This window comes from Ctenopharyngodon idella, chromosome 8 (assembly GCF_019924925.1).
Source record: "Ctenopharyngodon idella isolate HZGC_01 chromosome 8, HZGC01, whole genome shotgun sequence".
NCBI lineage: Eukaryota > Metazoa > Chordata > Actinopteri > Cypriniformes > Xenocyprididae > Ctenopharyngodon > Ctenopharyngodon idella.
The window spans coordinates 28,902,937-28,922,533 of record NC_067227.1 but is presented as its reverse complement, the minus strand read 5'-3'; the positions used below and the strand labels follow the sequence as shown (position 1 = coordinate 28,922,533).

At 36.6% G+C, this 19,597-nt stretch overlaps 1 protein-coding gene across 1 annotated transcript; it reads right to left on the bottom strand.

The window, feature by feature from the left end:
* Positions 1-10,370: 10,370 nt before the first annotated feature.
* si:dkey-8e10.3 (serine/threonine-protein kinase SBK1) lies at positions 10,371-19,263 on the bottom strand. The gene is made up of 4 exons (XM_051903261.1): positions 19,187-19,263; positions 17,339-17,520; positions 14,772-14,974; positions 10,371-12,167 (listed from the first exon to the last, which is right to left on the bottom strand). The coding sequence occupies exons 2-4, from the start codon at positions 17,505-17,507 to the stop codon at positions 11,520-11,522; spliced, it is 1,020 nt and encodes a 339-aa protein (XP_051759221.1). The 5' UTR covers positions 17,508-17,520; positions 19,187-19,263; the 3' UTR covers positions 10,371-11,519.
* Positions 19,264-19,597: the final 334 nt, after the last annotated feature.

Here is a 19,597-nt window from a genome sequence, read left to right as displayed (position 1 = left end):
TCTGCTATGCAGATGTGGGTCCAGTATTGTCTAAAAATGTGTTGATTAATGCAGCTTGTCTGTCTTATTACTTGGAGCACGAATTTTTTTTTTTTTTTTTTTACAAAGTGTAATGCATTATCAGCTATACATGTTTGTGCTCGGCTAACGTGGGAGTTTGCAACATACAAAACAAACTGTTTTTTTTTCCTGGAGCTCTATCTGTATTGTAATAGGATGTTAAGGTGCTAGTCCACGCTAACTAGTTGAAGTATTCTCTCTGTAAACAGTAAACACACCTTGTAATGTCAAACAATGATATAGCCATTTTTCTTTGTTAATAGCTATGACGAAAAAGTCTGTACACATCTGGCCTAAATGTTTATCTTCTGTTAGAGGTTTTCAGCTTCGCTTGGCATTCTGATACAGTTCCCACAGGTGCACCTACATAAAGTATAACAGTGACGCTGCTATCACGTCTTATAAATAATGCAAACTAAGGTGACACTTACCATACCACGTCGTACTCCAGTTGTAACTGCGAATCAGTTTCTGGTTGATCGACTACTTCAGACGTTTTATCGTCAGACTCGAGCTCGAATTGATACGGTAAAATCGATGCTATCTTTTCTGTCCATACATAGTATACAAAATGTCTTGCAAACTGAAAGCTGTCATTCAATTATAGCAATGGGCGAGCGGTGCGCGCAAAAGGATTGGGCCATCTGACCAATCAGAGCAGTGTAGGCTCACGGAAAGGAGGGGTTTAGAGAGACTGATTCTCTGAACTGCTTCAAACGAGTCGTTTACAAAAAATTGAAAACTCAGGTGAAATTTAATGTATATAATGAGAAAACGAAAGTGTTTTTTGAACTTGCATGCATGTAAACCTGTTGTAGGAGACTCCCAAAACATTATTAGGAACCTTAAAAAAGGCATAATAGGGGCACTTTAAGAGATAACATTCTTAGTGTATTTCATATCAGTAAAACAGTGAGAAGATAATACAGTCCTAAATACGAATGCTGTGTAATGATGTTAACTCTCAAGATTTATAAGAGAAAGGACAATGTTTTGGAATAACAAAATCACTATCTTCACAACAGAGTATGACTTGATAAAAATAGCTATTTTTTGTGTCAGCAAGAGCCAAACTTGATGAAATTCTTTAGGTCTTGATGTGTTTTGTAGTTGTTTTGATCTGTTTTTGTCTGTTTTAAGTCTTTTACATTCTTTTTCATTTGTTTTTAATGTGTTGAAGCTCATGAGCAGGTCCACATGAGATTTCTGCAGAAATCCTTGAAATTAAAATTTGATATAGGCTATCCTGTTCATTTAGTTTTATAAAATCTTTTAAAAGTTTTTGTATTAAAAAAAATGTTCACTTCAAGGTATAGTTCACCCAAAAATGAAACTTCTGTCATAATTTACTCACCCTCAAGTTGTTCCGAATCTGTATGAATTTCTTACTTCAGCTGAACACAAAAGATATTTCGACGAATATGGGTTACCAAACAGCTGATGGGCCTCATTGACTTCTATAGTACAAAAAAAAAAAAGTCAATGGAAGTCAATGAGGTCCCATCAACTGTTTGGTTACCCATATTCTTCAAAATATCTTCTTTTGTGTTCAGCTGAAGAAAGAAATTCATACAGGTTTGGAACAACTTGAGAGTGAGTAAATGATGACAGAATTATCATTTTTGAGTGAATTATCCCTTTAATACACTATAGCAGTGTCCCAATTCAGAGGCTGCATCCTTCATAGGCTGCATTCGAAGGTCAAAAAAGGAAGCATATTTCATTTGGGCCTACTACTATGAGCATGTATAAAATTATAATTATGTGACATTAATTTTACTAAATCACATTTTTAAGAGATACTATTTGTTTTAAAATTAATTATGGTTTTAAATTTTAAAATTAAAATTTTTAAAAAATGTTAAAATTAATATTTTACAATAAGATCCAAGTTTTCTGTTCTGTATTTATTTTTCAATATTAAACTGCATGTAAACTCAAATATTGTACTGTTTAGAAACTGCAGTCTTTATATTTTGACATGCCTTATTTTGCTTTCTTTGAAAATGGCTTTTTATAGATTTTTCCATTTTATAGATTTATTTCTCAATAAAGTAATTGACGGTTCTGACTCTTTTGTTCACTATTATGCATGCTCTTTAAATTTCATGTATCTCCAGTAAATCTGAAAAGAGCAGGACAGTGAAACGGTGTCAGTGGAGATGCAGTGCTCTGGTGCTGTGTGTTAAACTGTATCATTCTATAACACCTATAGTTTGATTCACAGCACAAGAGTTTGCTCTCTGAGTTTCATCAGGAATTCTTCTTCTAAATCCCACATGATCTGTGTATTCAATTGCAAAAATGTCTGATTACATATGACGTCTGCTCACACATGCTCACTACACGCAGTAACAGCTGCCGTGTACTATAACTAGTAGTACTAGTGTATTTTGGTGACGTCTTCCTGTGGCCGGTAAAGTTCACATGTCATCTGCTTTACCCAGAGGGGCTCATTTGTAAGTGGTTTGTGTAAACAGAACACGCTTCTTTTGAAGAGAACTGACCATGTGTCTTCAGGGGCCGGAATCTCTGAATAGAACATTCCGAAATTCAAATGAGGATTATCTGGGATTTGTTTTAACATTCTCTACAGTTCCGTGAAAACACAGCCTGTTTAAGAAGTTTAATCATCCCTGTGCTGATTTGTGCTGAACTAATGGGTGTGAACTAATGGGTGGACATTTTATATTTTGTTTATATTGTTGTTTTGACCTTGTATCATTTTTAAAGGGGACCTATCATGAAAATCTGAGTTTTCTCCTGGAGAATCAGTTTGCAGGCCGATTCTGAGAGACTGGTTGCGGATGATGCAGCAGACCACTGCAATCTGACAATCTTTTGGTCTGAAATTTAATCAAATTTTCACGATGCGTTCTTTAATCAGTGTTTGGGAAAGTTAATTTTAAATGTAATGCGTTACAATATTGCGTTACTCCCCAAAAAAGTAACTAATTGCATTACTGAGTTACTTTTTATGGAAAGTACACTAAAAAAGTATGATCAATAAGTTATGACAACATATGTTTTTACATTGCTTGAACTCATTAAAATAAAAATGAGTAAAATAAGTCATTTTCAAAGTTAAACAAGATTCAACTGATTTTTCAACCGATTCAACTGAAGTTAGTTTAATGTAATTTGAGTTGAAATGACTTAAACATCCAAGTTGATTGTACTTAGAAATTTAAGGCAGCAACTTTTTTTTTAAAGTGTAGTGTTATGTTACTTTTGTGTACTTTTTCTCACCTGGGCTGGGCTTAATTGTTTGTTTTTTAATAACAACAACAAAAAGTTTATATTTTTTTTACAAATGTAACAGCCTTTTCACACCAAAATTGAAATGAATAAGCCTCAGGCTTAAGGAAATGCAAATTCACACCTGTACAGTAGAGGGCGCAGCTCATACAAACCTTTCAGCTGTGCTGCCATCTGGATTAAAGAAGAATAGGATACAGGAGAAGAAATTTCAACACTCTGGCCGCGTCTGAAATCGCATACTTTCTTGAGTAGGTTCTTATTTTGTATAAGTAATTACTTCACGACTGCTAAAAAAATACGCTCTATATAGTATGAATGTGTGTAGTATGAATAATATGGGCGTACTACATTCGCCATGTTGTCATTATCATGTGACCTACGGCGTCAGTTATGCCGCTTCACTGCCATTTATAATTCCTCTCCCGTGGCCTCATGGGATAGTAAAGTGCCCACACTTCAGAATCTTGCAGGAAGAAACGTCTTGTACTACAATAGACGTCATTTTTACACAGTGCACACAATGCCTCTGCTTCTTACTCCTGATTTCTGTCAACATGGGGACAGGAGAGGTGTCAGTAAAGAAATGGGTTACTTATTTGAAAAAAGTAAGTCAGATATTTTGTTGTAAATTTAAAAGTAATGTGTTACTTTACTAGTTACTTGAAAAAAGTAATCCGATTACATATCTCGCATTACTTGCAAAGCATTACCCCAACACTGTCTATAATAGGCCTTCTTTAAAATTATAATTCTAAAATTTTCTCAACATTCAGTAGATCATAAACCTAATAACACTCATAAACAGCTATCATGCATAATATCATCAGTGAGTGGCATTCAGAAATGTAATCAAGCTTTCGTCTCATATGATGCTTTGCTCAATGTTTCCATGAGTCTAGACGCACTGTCCTGTACTGTGAGAGCAGAAATAACCTTCACAAACATGCCTGTGGATTGGTGGTATAAGCAGTTGTTGGCTGTGAGATTGTGGTTTTCCATAACAGCGAAGATTTATTAGCAGTAGTGCTGCTGCTGGCAGTAACACAGATCCATTGGTTCTTCGGCCACTGTTTCATGGCATCTGTCCCTCAAAGCCTTATGGGATACTGGAGAGAGTGATGTCATGTGGAGGGATAATAAGTCATTTTTGTTTCCACATTATATGACAGCAAATAGTTTGGAATAATTATAATTTTTTCATGTTTATAAATATATTTTATGAAATATTATTACAATTCAAAATAACTATTTTTCTGTTTGAATATAGTTTAAAATGTAATTTATTCCTGTGATGCAAAGCTGAATTTTCAGCATCATTACTCCAGTCTTCAGTGTCACATGATCCTTCAGGAATCATTCTAATATGTTGATTTGCTGCTCAAGAAACATTTCTTATTATCAAAGTTGAAAACTGATTTTGCTGCTGATTATATACACACTATATTGCCAAAAGTATTGGGACACCCCTCCAAATCATTGAATTCAGGTGTTCCAATCACTTCCATGGCCACAGGCGTATAAAATCAAGCACCTAGGCATGCAGACTGCTTCTACAAACATTTGTGAAAGAATGGGTCGCTCTCAGGAGCTCAGTGAATTCAAGCGTGGTACCGTGATAGGTTGGCACCTGTGCAATAAGTCCATTCGTGAAATTTCCTCACTACTAAATATTCCACAGTCAACTGTTAGTGGTATCATAACAAAGTGGAAGCAATTGGGAACAACAGCAACTCAGCCACGAAGTGGTAGGCCACGTAAAATCACAGAGCGGGGTCAGCGCATGCTGAGGCACAGTGCGCAGAAGTTGCCAACTTTCTGCAGAGTCAGTAGCTACAGACCTCCAAACTTCTTGTGGCCTTCAGATTAGCTCAAGAACAGTGCATAGAGAGCTTCATGGAATGGGTTTCCATGACCGAGCAGCTACATCCAAGCCTTACATCACCAAGTGCAATGCAAAGCGTCTGATGCAGTGGTGTAAAGCACGCCGCCACTAGACTCTAGAGCAGTGGAGACGTGTTCTCTGGAGTGACGAATCACGCTTCTGTCTGGCAATCTGGGTTTGGCGGTTGCCAGGAAAACAGTACTTGCCTGACTGCATTGTGCCAAGTGTAAAGTTTAGTGGAGGGGGGATTATGGTGTGTGGTTGTTTTTCAGGGGTTGGGCTTGGCCCCTTATGCCTGGCTCACACTTTTAGGCCGATTTTCACAGTTTTAGACCGATTGATGCCCGATTTTCCCCTCCCGAGAATCGGAGAAAAAATCTTGTTGAGGACCTCGATCGGCTTCGATGTTCGCCGCAGATCGAATCTTGCATCTCCCGATCTGCTCTCTGCACCAATCAGAATACACCTGCCAGTAAAAAGGGGTGGGACCATAACTTTTTCAAGCCAATGTATAAAAAAATAAACAGTAACGAACTCAACCTTGAATGTGTATATTTAAAAGGCACATGGATTAAGCCCATTGACAGGTTTTATGCAGGGTCACATATATATATATATCCTGAAAAATAAAAATAAAATAATAAAATTAAAAAAAATTAAAAAAAATAAAAATCTAAACAACACATTTTGTTATACATTTGCATAAAAAAGTAATGGCCTTAATAGTGAATATATCATATACTTTCTGTTGCATTTAAAAATTATAAAATTATAACTGCCAAATATAGTTGTGATTGGTTTAACTGCAGCCACTATGGTGGATGATATTTTAGTGTCATCGTAAAAGTCAAGTTGTCGCGTCTGTCAACAAAGTACAGAAGCTCAAAGAACATTTTTAACATACGTTGCATGATGGTTTGTTTAAAGCACTAAAAACAGTCCACCTGTGCTCATCTGTGTTTCACTACATGTGGCAGAAATGATCTGAGTGCCATTTATTAGATATATCAGACAATTAGAGCCTCGTATTGGTGCAGTGCAGTTTGATGACTTCATTTCCATTTCAGCAGGTGTCAAAGTTCCAGGAACTGACACTGTATCGACATGTTTACTCGTGTTGTTGCTCCAGTGGCCTCCAAAAAAGTATTCGGACACTTAAAATGTCTGAACGTGATGGCATGACTTAAGAGAACATGAAACTGTGTGCTGCAGGATCTTTTCACTTACTTTACTTTATCATTTTTCTTCATTTTTATTATATTAGATACACAAATGTATCTAATATAATAAAACAGTGCTATGTTACTCCACATACTCATGACCGGAAGCGGTCGTCTGCAGCATAATAAAAGCTCCACTGCTTTTGAGCCGTGTGTCGCCCTCGACTCTCATTAGCAATCGCTCCAGCGGCCTTGTTCCGCTCCAACGGCTTTCAGCCACACCCTGCTTCATACTACAGTAATGTTAATACAACCCGTATTCCGGAAAAGTTAGGACGTTTTTTAAATTTGAATAAAATGAAAACTAAAAGACTTTCAAATCACATGAGCCAATATTTTATTCATAATAGAACATAGATAACATAACAAATGTTTAAACTGAGAAATTTTACATTTTTTTGCACAAAATGAGCTCATTTCAAATTTGATGCCTGCTACAGGTCTCAAAATAGTTGGGACGGGGGCATGTTTACCATGGTGTAGCATCTCCTCTTCTTTTCAAAACAGTGTGAAGATGTCTGGGCATCGAGGTTATGGGTTTCTGGAGTTTTGGTGTTGGAATTTGGTCCCATTCTTGCCTGATATATTTTTCCAGCTGCTGAAGAGTTTGTGGTTGTCTTTGACATATTTTTTGTTTAATGTTGCTCTAAAACCTTTATATACCTTTCAGCATTCATAGGGCCTTCCAAAACATGCAAGCTGCCCATACCGTATGCACTTATGCACCCCCATACCATCAGAGATGCTGGCTTTTGAACTGAACACTGATAACACACTGGAAGGTCTCCCTCCTCTTTAGCCCGGAGGACACGTTGCTCGTGATTTCCAACAAGAATGTTAAATTTGGACTCGTCTGACCATAGAACACTTTTCCACTTTGAAACAGTCCATTTTAAATAAGCCTTGGCCCACAGGACACGACGGCGCTTCTGGACCATGTTCACATATGGCTTCCTTTTTGCATGATAGAGCTTTAGTTGGCATCTGCAGATGGCACAGCGGATTGTGTTTACCGACAGTGGTTTCTGGAAGTATTCCTGGGTCCATTTAGTAATTTCATTGACACAATCTTGCCGATGAGTGATGTAGTGTCGTCTGAGGGCCTGACGACCACGGGCATCCAATAAAGGTCTTTGGCCTTGTCCCTTACGCACAGAGATTTCTCCAGTTTCTTTGAATCTTTTGATGATGTCATGCACCGTAGATGATGAGATTTGCAAAGACTTTGCAATTTGACATTGAGGAACATTGTTTTTAAAGTATTCCACAATCTTTTTACGCACTCTTTCACAGCTCTGCCCATCTTTACTTCTGCCTCTCTAAGATTTCCCTCGGTTTAAACATTTGTTATGTTATCTATGTTCTATTGTGAATAAAATATTGGCTCATGTGATTTGAAAGTCTTTTAGTTTTCATATTATTCAAATTTAAAAAACGTCCCAACTTTTCCGGAATTTGGGTTGTAAATCTTTAATACATTAGCTCATCCATGAATATGATTTCTGCCCGAGTCTTGTTGGATTCTTTTCCACCGGCTGTAGACGTGAAGACAACACCTCCCATGATTCTGCAAAATCAAGGCATCATCAAACTACGCCTTTGAATAAGCCACCTCTAGGGGCGAAAACAACATAGTGTGCCTTTAACAGAAATGTTTTTAAAGATCCAGTGTGTAAAACTTATTAGGATCTATTGACAGAAATGCAATATAATATATATAACTATGTTTTCAGTGGTGTATAAAGACCTTACATAATGAACCGTTATGTTTTTATTACCTTAGAATGAGCTGTTTCTATCTACATACACCGTGGGTCCCCTTACAAATGCACAAAGAAGAATAAGTCGTAGTAGTCATCTGGTTTATTGGAAGCAGAACCTGTTCTTAGTTAGAAGTAAGAAGAAACCTCATTGCTTGACTGGCTACTCTCTTCTGTCTCAGACAACGACATATTTGTCCTGTGTCAGCCACCGTAGCTTCTCTATGTGCTTCGAAAGGGAGGGGTGAGTGGTGGACTGAGCCATTGGTTGCAATTCGCAACCTCACCGCTAGATGCCGCTAAAATTTACACACTGCACCTTTAATATTTGTAGTTTTAGTTAACGATAATAACCCTGCACAGGAATCCAAACAGAGGAACCATAGGTGTACTTCATTGCATTAAGTAACAACCATAAAGTGTCCATTTCCACAAAGTGACCAGTGAAATGGCTGTTATTGCGGGATGCTTTTGTAAGAAAATTCTGGCTTAAAGGAACACTCCACTTTTTTTGAAAATAGGCTCATTTTCCAACTCCCCTAGAGTTAAACAGTTGAGTTTTACCTTTTTCGAATCCATTCAGCCGATCTCTGGGTCTGGCGGTACCACTTTTAGCATAGCTTAGCATAGTTCATTGAATCTGATTAGACCGTTAGCATCTCGCACAAATATGACCAAAGAGTTTAGATATTTTTCCTATTTAAAACTTGACTCTTCTGTAGTTACATCGTGTACCAAGACCGATGGAAAATGAAACGTTGCGATTTTCTAGGCCGATATGGCTAGGAACTATACTCTCATTCTGGCGTAATAATCAAGGAACTTTGCTGCCGTACCATGGGTGCATAGTTGTATAGTTCCTAGCCATATCGGCCTAGAAAATCGCAACTTTTCATTTTCCGTCGGTCTTAGTACACGAAACTCTTTGGTCATTTTTGAGCAAGATGCTAATGGTTTAATCAGATTCAATGAACTATGCTAAGCTATGCTAAAAGTGGTACCGCCAGACCCCGAGATCGGCTGAATGGATTTGAAAACGATACAACTCAACTGTTTAACTCTAGGAGAGTTGGAAAATGAGTCTATTTTCAAAAAAAAGTGGAGTGTTCCTTTAAAGTAACAACCAAAACAGATTATGAGTCATTGCTGAGGAGTCAAGCTTCAGTGAAAGCTGGTAAACCCTTTACCCCATGATGGGCTTTTGGCTGCATTAAAGGATTTAGTAATGAAGGCCTTTGATTGGGCCAACTCATAGGGACTGCGGTAACATTATCCCAGTTAGTGTAACTCTCTAAATATGCTGCAAAGCAAAGGGAGCTGCTGGGTTCAGAAGTGCTGTCAAATCACCAGCGTGACGACGCCCCACCGGGACAGTTTCTCTAGAGCTGGGCCTAAACAAACACCAGCCCAGAATCCATCAATACCACACCAGCTGCAACAGATGCCAGGAGATCTCTGAATGTTAAACAGAGAAGGTGGTAGGGCTCTCTGTGTTTGTATGTACTGTAATAAATTACTGGGGTTACAAGCAAAGGCCATCGGTGACTCAGAAGGGGTTTCAAAGCACATTTCGACACGGTAACATCAATATATTTGCCTAAAATAAAATGAAAAAAAAAAAAAAAACAGATTTATGTAATGAAGTTTTAAAGGAAGGTTGGAGAGGAGTTTAATCGTGTCAATCATATTTCAAGGATAAACAACTATACCTCATTCGGGGAACTTTATTTTGAAACTGAATTGCTTTTAATACTAATTATCTATTTTCTTTCTTTCGTCAAGTAGTCTAGAGCTCTTTGCTGAAGCTCATGCATTATGAAAAACACACTGAATCTGTTTTTTTTTTTTTAATCATACTAGAAGTAATGAATCAATACTCAGTCGGTTTGACATTTAAGGGCAGTTTTATGGTCGTTTTTTAGTGAAAATGTACATAAAAAATACTAGAATTAAATATTTTAAAAGCAACAGCCACATCTTGTATATTATATTGCCTTTCCATGATTTATTTTTTATTTGTATTTACTCAGGAAATGTTTAGCATAAAACTCTTTGACATATTAGCATCCTTTACCGCATTTTACAATTAAGTAATACTAAATTAAAATGTTTATATTGTTCAATGGTTATATTTTATGTGTACATACTAATGTTAGTTAATACACAACACATTCTCAAACACTGATATCCTTAGATAATATAGGACAGGCTTTAATAGTGACGTGGTCTCATCATAAGCACACAGCAAGCAAAACAAGTTCATATGAAAACTATACACATTTTATACAAACATATAATAGATATTTCAATAAACTTGAATAGGAACATGAGTAAAATACAACAGTTGTTTAAAATATACCACTCATCTACACTACAGTTAAGGGAAATGTATGTCTGGTTGTCTTTGTTCTCTTCATTCACTGGACCCTCATTTCTGCTAGAAAAATAACTGATTGGCAAATCATAAAATAATACAATATGGATAATTACTGAAAGTGTCTGTAATTTTGGATGGAGGTAGAGGTTTGAATTGTGCGTGTACATAACTACATCAGAGATTAAAGGGAAGGAGACGGTTCACTCATATGAAAATAAATGGGAAAAAATTGTAACGCTCAATATAGCAGCTGTAGTCCTTCAGTTAAAAGAGTCGACCACATTTTTGAGAGAGCCACCGCCTGTGTGTTTACTCTATACATGTGCATGGACCAGCCTGAAAAATAGTTCATGTGCAATTTGAAGCATGATTTGTGATGCCATTGTTGTCAGATTTTGTCCCTGATATTAAACATATTATTTAAATAACACTGACAAAACATTTTGGAGGTTTTGAACAAGATGGTGTCTTGTGTCTCTGCTTCCTCTGCCCTTACTATTAGTAGAAACAGATTTCAAGAACATTTTACTACAATTTCACATAAATCACACTAACCATGTGTGCATCAGATACTGTAGAAAAGTGTTTTGCTAACAAGCTTAATAAGGTCAAATAAACATACAGTATATATTACATCTATTATGTTATAGCTTGAATCAATCATCATGATATATATATATATATATATATATATGTCTGTATATAGACAATTAATTATTTCAGTGTTAGTTATAGCATGCCACAATTGCAGCTAATGCAGCATTAACTGTATTTAACCTGCTATAATTCAATACTGTCTGTGGCAAATGAGTGTCTTCCTCTTTACTCTTTGAGATATGTTACTTCGGAGAAGCAATATCTATATCAACACCTCTAATGATGTCAATTCATCCCACCAATCAGCTGTCTGCATTGCAATTAGCACCACATTCTGATAGCTAATTTGTCATACAACACCGTCACTGTTCATTACTCTGGCTGCTTCTGCAGGGGCTCGGTGTGGACGTGCTGACCTCCCCATTTTCTCCCACCCATCCGTTGGCATCCTTTGCTCGTACCCAGTCTTTACCCACATAGCCTTTGACCTCCCCTATCGAGCACCTCTCACTGGCATCCAGCGCTAACATCCTCCTGAACATCTGCATACACACGGGTGTGAACCTTTTCCATTGAGATGGCACGGGGGCCTGCGCCGGACCTCTGCGCCAGTCTGCAAACTCCTCGTAGAAATCATCGCTGTCGTTGCAGCGCTCCCAGGGGAAGAAGCCCGTGAGGATACAGAAAAGAAGAACAGCAAAGGCCCAGGTGTCTAAAGTGGGCTCCACTCTGAGCGGAGGGACTTTCACCTCCTTCTGTCCTTCCTCCAAGACCATGGCGCACAGCTCTGGAGCCATATACGGCAGCGTGCCTGATATGAAGCGGATGAAGGTTCCTTGTCTCTGGGTGAGGCCGAAGTCAGCTAGTTTGACTCGCCGGCAGTGGGTGTCCAGCAGCAGTATGTTCTCAGGCTTGATGTCACGGTGGACCAGGCCACGCTGGTGGATGAACTCTAGAGCACAGGAGATCTGAACGGCACAACGCTTCACTGCGCATTCAGGGATGCCCACCTGGAGAAAAAAAGAAATACAGTACAGCTTATCAATAAACTTTTTTTTAAGTAAGTTATGAATATTGCACACAAAAATGCTAAAAAACACTCTAATGACAACAAAATAAATATGAAATATAAATGGCATACATCCGTAGCACGCGCCCAAAAAGCTGCATCTCAGACAGCGCACAAATACTTAATTGAGCTCTCTTTCACGCCTTCTTGAACAGAAAAATACACACAAAATTATGTCAAAATATCCTCATAAACACAGTCAGTTATGTCTTAAGTGAATGTTAACAGTAGAGAAAGATGTGTACCGGAATCAGTGTATTGGATCCGTGCATTATGTCTTAAAGTGACAGCAGCCTAATATTTCTGCTGCTGTCAGTGCAACAAAGGACAAAGAAAAAAATCATTCACTGCTCTTGACTGAGTAACTTTTGAAACTAATCTGAAAACTACTGTTACTTGTCTTTAATAATGTTTTTAATTTATGTTATTTAGTTTTAGTAGTAGTTTTAGCTGTGGTATTGCAATTGTGGAATAGAGAATTGTGAATTTTCACTGATATATACAGACACACACACACACACACACACATATATATATATATATATATATATATATATATATATATATATATACACACACATATATATTAAATAATATGTAAATCTATATTACATAATATATAACTACATCTTTTACATTTAAAAAAAATATGAACTGAAAAGGACCTATTTGCTCAGTAATTTATTTTGGTAATATGTATATGAATAATAGTCTCAAAAACACCCAACATTTGGCTGACTCTTTGCTTATGTGCAGGCCCAAAATTCTGTCAAGACAACATCATTGCATTATAAATTAAAATATTAGGTTGCATGAGTTTAGGAGCCCCTGCTGTGTTATTGCCACTTTAAGTCTTTCCAGTCTTCAGTACGTCTGGCTTAAGGTTTCACTGGATATGCTGAAGTAACAGAGACTCATGTGGTGACAGAGAAAAACAGCTGCTCAGCTCTTTTACTCACACATTACACCCTCCAAAATTTCCTAAGAGGACATATGAACATTACCGAAATATGTCAAGCGTACCTCCTGCTCCTTATTCAGTACGAAAAGCATGTGAACATGTTTAGCGTGTGAACGGGCCTGTAGTACATGTCAGTGCAGGCCTGGAGTGACTTTAAGGATCTGGAGCTTTATTAGTCACATGCTGTGCAAGTGTTTACTTCAGCCATGGGCACTTTTGGCACCATGGACATAATAAAATAAACTTAAAATATACATTTCTCACTAGTTTCTGTACTAAGAATGCCATATGAATAAATATGCATGCCTGATCCAACCAATATCATTTTCACCATTTTTTGAGTAAATTGACCCCATAGCTTATTTAATTGCTAACATTAACATTTTCTTAAAGTATTTGGAAGTTAAGAAAGCTCTCAGAGGCCATGCATTATTTTCTTGTTATGCTGAGACATAAAAATCTGTACATCACTCATCATATCTCTAGTCTGCAATGCATTTAATCAGCATCTGTCAAACATCATTCTATAGGCATGCAGACAGAAAATATACCACATCTAGAGACACATAGTGTCTGTGACGATAAAATTGTAACCTTCTCAAGTGTCAGACAATGATTTGGAAGTTATCTGGCAATGACAGACATATGTCACTATGTTTGGCTTAGTGTGAAAGTGCTTTTATTACCTCTTAACCAAGAAAATTTCATGAACACAAATAAATATATATATTTTTAACTTTTTTGCATAATTTGACATAACAGCTTAATTGGAAATGATGCACAATTAAATACTGAAATAAAAGATATTGACCTTGATTTTACTGTAATATTTACACTAATTGTGGCATCATTTCCACCATGATCAACACTGTAATTTATAGGGGGGAAAAGTAAATATTTTTTATTGAAATGCTTTATTTCACTATTATTAAAATTATGATATTAATTAGACATTAAATTATTAATATTTTATGATGAATTTGTATAGCTAAGAATTGAATGTCTGGGACAAGGGACAAATTTATATATAACATGCAATTGAAAAGTAGCAAAAGGTTTTAAAGGGTTAGTTCAGTTTGATACATGCTCCGAACCTGATTCGAAACAAAAGATTTGTAAATCTTCGAAGCTTCATGAAGCAGTGTTTTGAAATCGCCCATTCTAGATATTGCTGAATAAAGTCATTATTTTGTTTTTTTGGCGGACAAAAAGTATTCTTGTTGCTTCATAACATTAAGGTTGAAGCACTGTAGTCACATGAACTGTTTTAAATATGTCTTTAGTAGCTTTCTGGGCATTGAAAGTGTTCTTGAAATTGTCTTGCTGGCAATGGAGGCCTCACTGAGCCATCGGATTTTATCAAAAATATCATAATTTGTGTTCCGAAAGTGAACAAAGGTCTCAAGGGTGTGGAATGACATGAAGGTGAGTAATTAATGACAGAATTTTTGGGCGAACTAACCCTTTAATGTTTGTGAGTTTTAATACAAATATTAAACTGCTCATAGTTGAAGAAAGACCCATGCGTCTGTGAATTTGCAAACAAGAATGAAGGAAAAGATCTCATGATGTTTGAGCACCCACCCGTGGCTGGATGATGGCGAACAGGTCCCGTCCTGTGACGAGCTCCTGGGCGAATCCGTAGTGCTCATTGGACTGGAAAGCGATCCCAAACAAGCCCACAATGCAGGGGTGGCAAGACAGATGCAAGGAGATGCAGTATTCTCTCAGGAAGCCCTGCAGTTTGGTCGAGGCTTTGGGCAGCACTTTCAGAGCCATTGGAGTCCCTGTGACACAATCAGCAGAGAAAAATAGACAAGATCAGAAGACTTGTGGCTTTCATAGAAGCTGCTCTAGAGAAAAATAATGACGTATAGTCTTAAGTTTGTAGTGGAAAGTATTTTCACAGCTGTTCGGATGATATCTTGGCATTAAGATCTGTGGGAGTGTAAAAAAGGAGGTAGTGTTTCATTTAAATAGTGTTAACTCATTTCTGCACTGCTCAAAGTGTTTCCTATAACAAAAGTGTGCATGGTACACATAGACTGGATGGTAGAGCTGTATCAAACTAATAATACTATAGTAGGCTAATTTGATACACACCATGGTACTGAATGATTCCCATGTTCATGTACTACACTCCTGGGCGGAAAAAAGGGGCAAGCCCAAAATGGCTAAACAATCTTTTAATTGTCTTAACCATAAATTGTTGGTCAGGAAATTGTTTTAATTAGTAAAATAATGAAAATTATTTCCCCTATGCTTTGGCCTACACAAATGAACTATTATAATGTTTTGTTAGATGACCTAAAATGTTCTTTAAGTGGTAACTGAACCTAAACTGATTTTATAAAAGTCTAAAATATTCTACTTTAGTTAGTTAATGAAAGAAACAGTATTCCACAGTTAACATTTCAAATACTACGCCTGCCATGACGCCATCGCGAAATATGTTTGTCACATGACCTCGGCATGTTTAATTCGGTGAGTGGTGTCCAGTTACCATCTTGGCAATAAAAACATTTATTTTGCATTTTCAGAGGCTTTATGCCGAACGTCACATTGCTTCCGCTGGTTGGAGAAAGTGTTAACGGCAGTACAAAAGCTAATCAGCTAAACTAGCTAGTTCTCTTTATTGTTAGCGTTTTATTTCATTACATTTCTGCAACTGACCGGCGCTACTTTCATGTCTCTCGTATCACACCGCGGACTCGCGCTCTCGTACAAACGGTTTTCGTCTCGTGTCTACGACTAGGTCGTCGATTGTTCTGTACTCTGTAATGGACTATGGACTAACGAAATAGACAAACTAAAGGTAAAATAATGAAATAATCCCAACTCAAATCAAGATTTCATTTCCATTCATTCATTTATTGTGTAAGTGAGTGTAACGTTAATAATTTGTGAGCTGAAAAAATGTAAAGTCAGTCAGTCATTATCTTAAAGGGTTAGTTCACCCAAAAATGAAAATAATGTCATTTATTACTCACCCTTATGCCATTCCACACCCGTAAGACCTTCGTTAATCTTCAGAATGCAAATTAAGATATTTATTTGAAATCCGATGGCTCAGTGAGGCCTGCATAGCCAGCAATGACATTTCCTCTCTCAAGATCCATTAATGTACTAAAAACACATTTAAATCAGTTCATGTGAGTACAGTGGTTCAATATTAATATTATAAAGCGACGAGAATATTTTTGGTGCGCCAAAAAAAACAAAATAACGACTTATATAGTGATGGCCGATTTCAAATCTCTGCTTCAGTAAGCTTCGGAGCGTAATGAATCTTTTGTGTCGAATCAGCGGTTCGGAGCGCCAAAGTCACGTGATTTCAGCAGTTTGGCGGTTTGAAACGCGATCCGAATCATGATTCGACACAAAAGATTCATAACGCTCCGAAGCTTACTGAAGCAGTGTTTTGAAATCGGCCATCACTATATATAAGTCGTTATTTTGTTTTTTTTGGCGCACCAAAAATATTCTCGTCGCTTTATAAAATTAATATTGAACCACTGTACTCACATGAACTGATTTAAATATGTTTTAGTACATTTATGGATCTTGAGAGAGGAAATGTCATATTCAGGCCACACTGAGTCATCGGATTTCAACAAAAATATCTTAATTTGCGTTCCGAAGATTAAAGAAGGTCTTATGGGTGTGGAACGGCATGAGGGTGAATAATAAATGACATTATTTTCATTTTTGGGTGAATTAACCCTTTAAAATAAATCCATTCAGGGTGATAAAAACCCCAAAGGTTAGTTAAAATGCTGTTTTTTATTTGTGAAGGAATGGTAATGATTTATAACTTTATTTGGACAAATACAATTTAAAAAAAAACCTGCCCCAACAAAAGGTATGTATTGTTCCAAAAAAATCATGGAACTTAATGAACTTTTAAAAAACACAGTGAGTGACCTCATACTGTAAAAATAAAAGTCATAACCCTCAATCGCTCCACGGGCACCACAGCAAAATGGCTGCCAACTGCTCCGGGTGTGTGTGTCCACTACTCATTACTCCTAATATGTGTGGTGTGCACTAAGTTGGAAGGGTTAAATGCAGAGGACAAATTCTGCGTATGGGTTACCATACTTGGCCTTAACATGTCAGTTGAAGACTCAGTAAACGTCTGGGTGACATACCTTTGCAGCGGTGGGTGACTAGCAGCACATGGCCATACTTGCCACGGCCAATTTCTTTAATGATGTTGAAATGTTCTTTAATCTCGAGCTGACATAAGCTCTGAGATGTCAACTCCATTAGCTCGTCTATCAGACTGCTGCCCTCCTCCACTGAGCCCAGTTCAATCATTGCACTGCGTGTTCTGGGAAATACAGGAAACCAAAGCATAATTATCACACTGTGCATGTTCACTTTAGAGTGTGTAAACGTTAACATCACAATGCCTGGCTTTCAATAGAAATTGTGCCCAACTGTAAATGTGCTTTTATCTATGATTGATTAAGACTATAGAAATATTAATAACTATATGATTGTTACTCAAATATATTATTAATATGATATATATATATATATATATATATATATATAAATAATGTGGCTTAACAAACATTCAGAAACCATTTTGTTGTCATGTGACAAGAAAACTCGAAAACTGTAAATGACATAAAAGAGAGGACCCCCGTAGGTCCTAACGACTGTGTACCAATTTCAGCAGACCACTTAATAATTATAAAGTTTAATTAATACATAAAAGTTTTTTTTAAACCACGTGAAACCAACCAACCACAAAAAAACAAAGAAAAAAAAAAAAAACAATATATATATATATATATTTCTAAGAAATTGGCACCTGAAATTTTAAAAGAGTTTTCTTTCACATCATCTTGGAGGAAATTTATTTATTCTAAATAAATAAATAAAAAATAATAGAGATGTTTGTCAAAAACTGAAACTGATTATTAGCTATTATTAGATTATTACATATAATCACGTATACAATACACATATGCAATAGCTGAAGTGTTTCTGTTTGTCCTCGTCACTCGTCACTGAACAATCAACACATTCCCCCTCAGCTTCCAAACACTCACTACATACATTCCTGCTCTTGTAAAGCTCCTGTGCTTTCTGTACTCTGACACTCTGTGTGCATACAAAACATGCGCGCAAGGCCTGCGGCGGCAGGAAAATAAATACAGAATGTAATGTTGTTATGTGTGGTATGTGAGATTATTAGTGTGCTATGTGCGATTATCGGTTATGAGCTTTTCCTTCCTTTTTAACTTTCTAATATAAGCAGGTTGTTGTAAGTTACACTGCATGTTATTCCAGTTAAAAATAATGAACAGGAAAAATAATAATAATAAAATAATAAAAAAATAATAAAAATGAAATCATGATTCCATGTATGATGCTGTTAATAACTTTACCTGCTTTAATTTTACTTAGGCTAAATTAAAACGTATTTCTAATAAATATTCATAAATGTACATGTAATTAATTTATTACTTCATTAATGTACATGTAAAGTAAATTAAATCACACTATGTTTGTGTAATCCAGCCATTAAATCCTTTTAGAATTAATTCAGCATTTCAAAATTAACCCACTAAAAAAAGGTAACATATAAATAAACTAGTTTTATTCAAGTCAAAATATATTATTTAACATCACTGAACCCACCTAAATACATTGATTTATACCAAACAAACTAAGTTGTATCCATTAAATCAAGAAGAAATAGTTATTTAAGGTAACAATTGCATGTTACCACTTTTTACTGTGTATTTAAGTCCAACAAAAATGCAGTTTTCCGTTAATATTAACATAGCAGTCTTCAACTGCATTGGCAAATTTAAGAAAAATTGAAACCCACAATTATTTACAAAATTCAGACTAGCACAATAACACAGTGTTCATATGCATGCACATTAATGCACAGAATTTAACTTAATCGACAAATCTGCCATTGTTAGCTGTGCAGTAATGTCTCTCTCTCTCTCTCTCTCTCGCTGCCCTTCTCTCACCTCTCTGCAGCTGTGCAAAGGATCGGGGTGCCCAGACGCGCAGCAATAGCAGCAGTGCTGCAGCCGAAGTGAGTGAGGATTCCTGTTCTAACAGGGGCTTTGAGCTCCTGCAACACTTTATATGGAAGAAGCACCCACTCTGGGAAGAGTTACACTTCTCTGGTACTGACTCCACCTGCATGGGCAGCACACGTAAACACATGTTCACTGACATATATCAGACACATAAGGCTGAGATGTCATATCATATATCACCAGGTATGTTTATGCATATTCAGACGCACGCACAAAAACTAAGTTGGCCTATATAGTTTCTACAAAAGCACTGCGTTCAAAACTTTATAAATGGCTTTTTAGATGCATAGTAGTTATTATTAGGTGAAGCAGAATTTTTTGTGTTAGGAATATGGT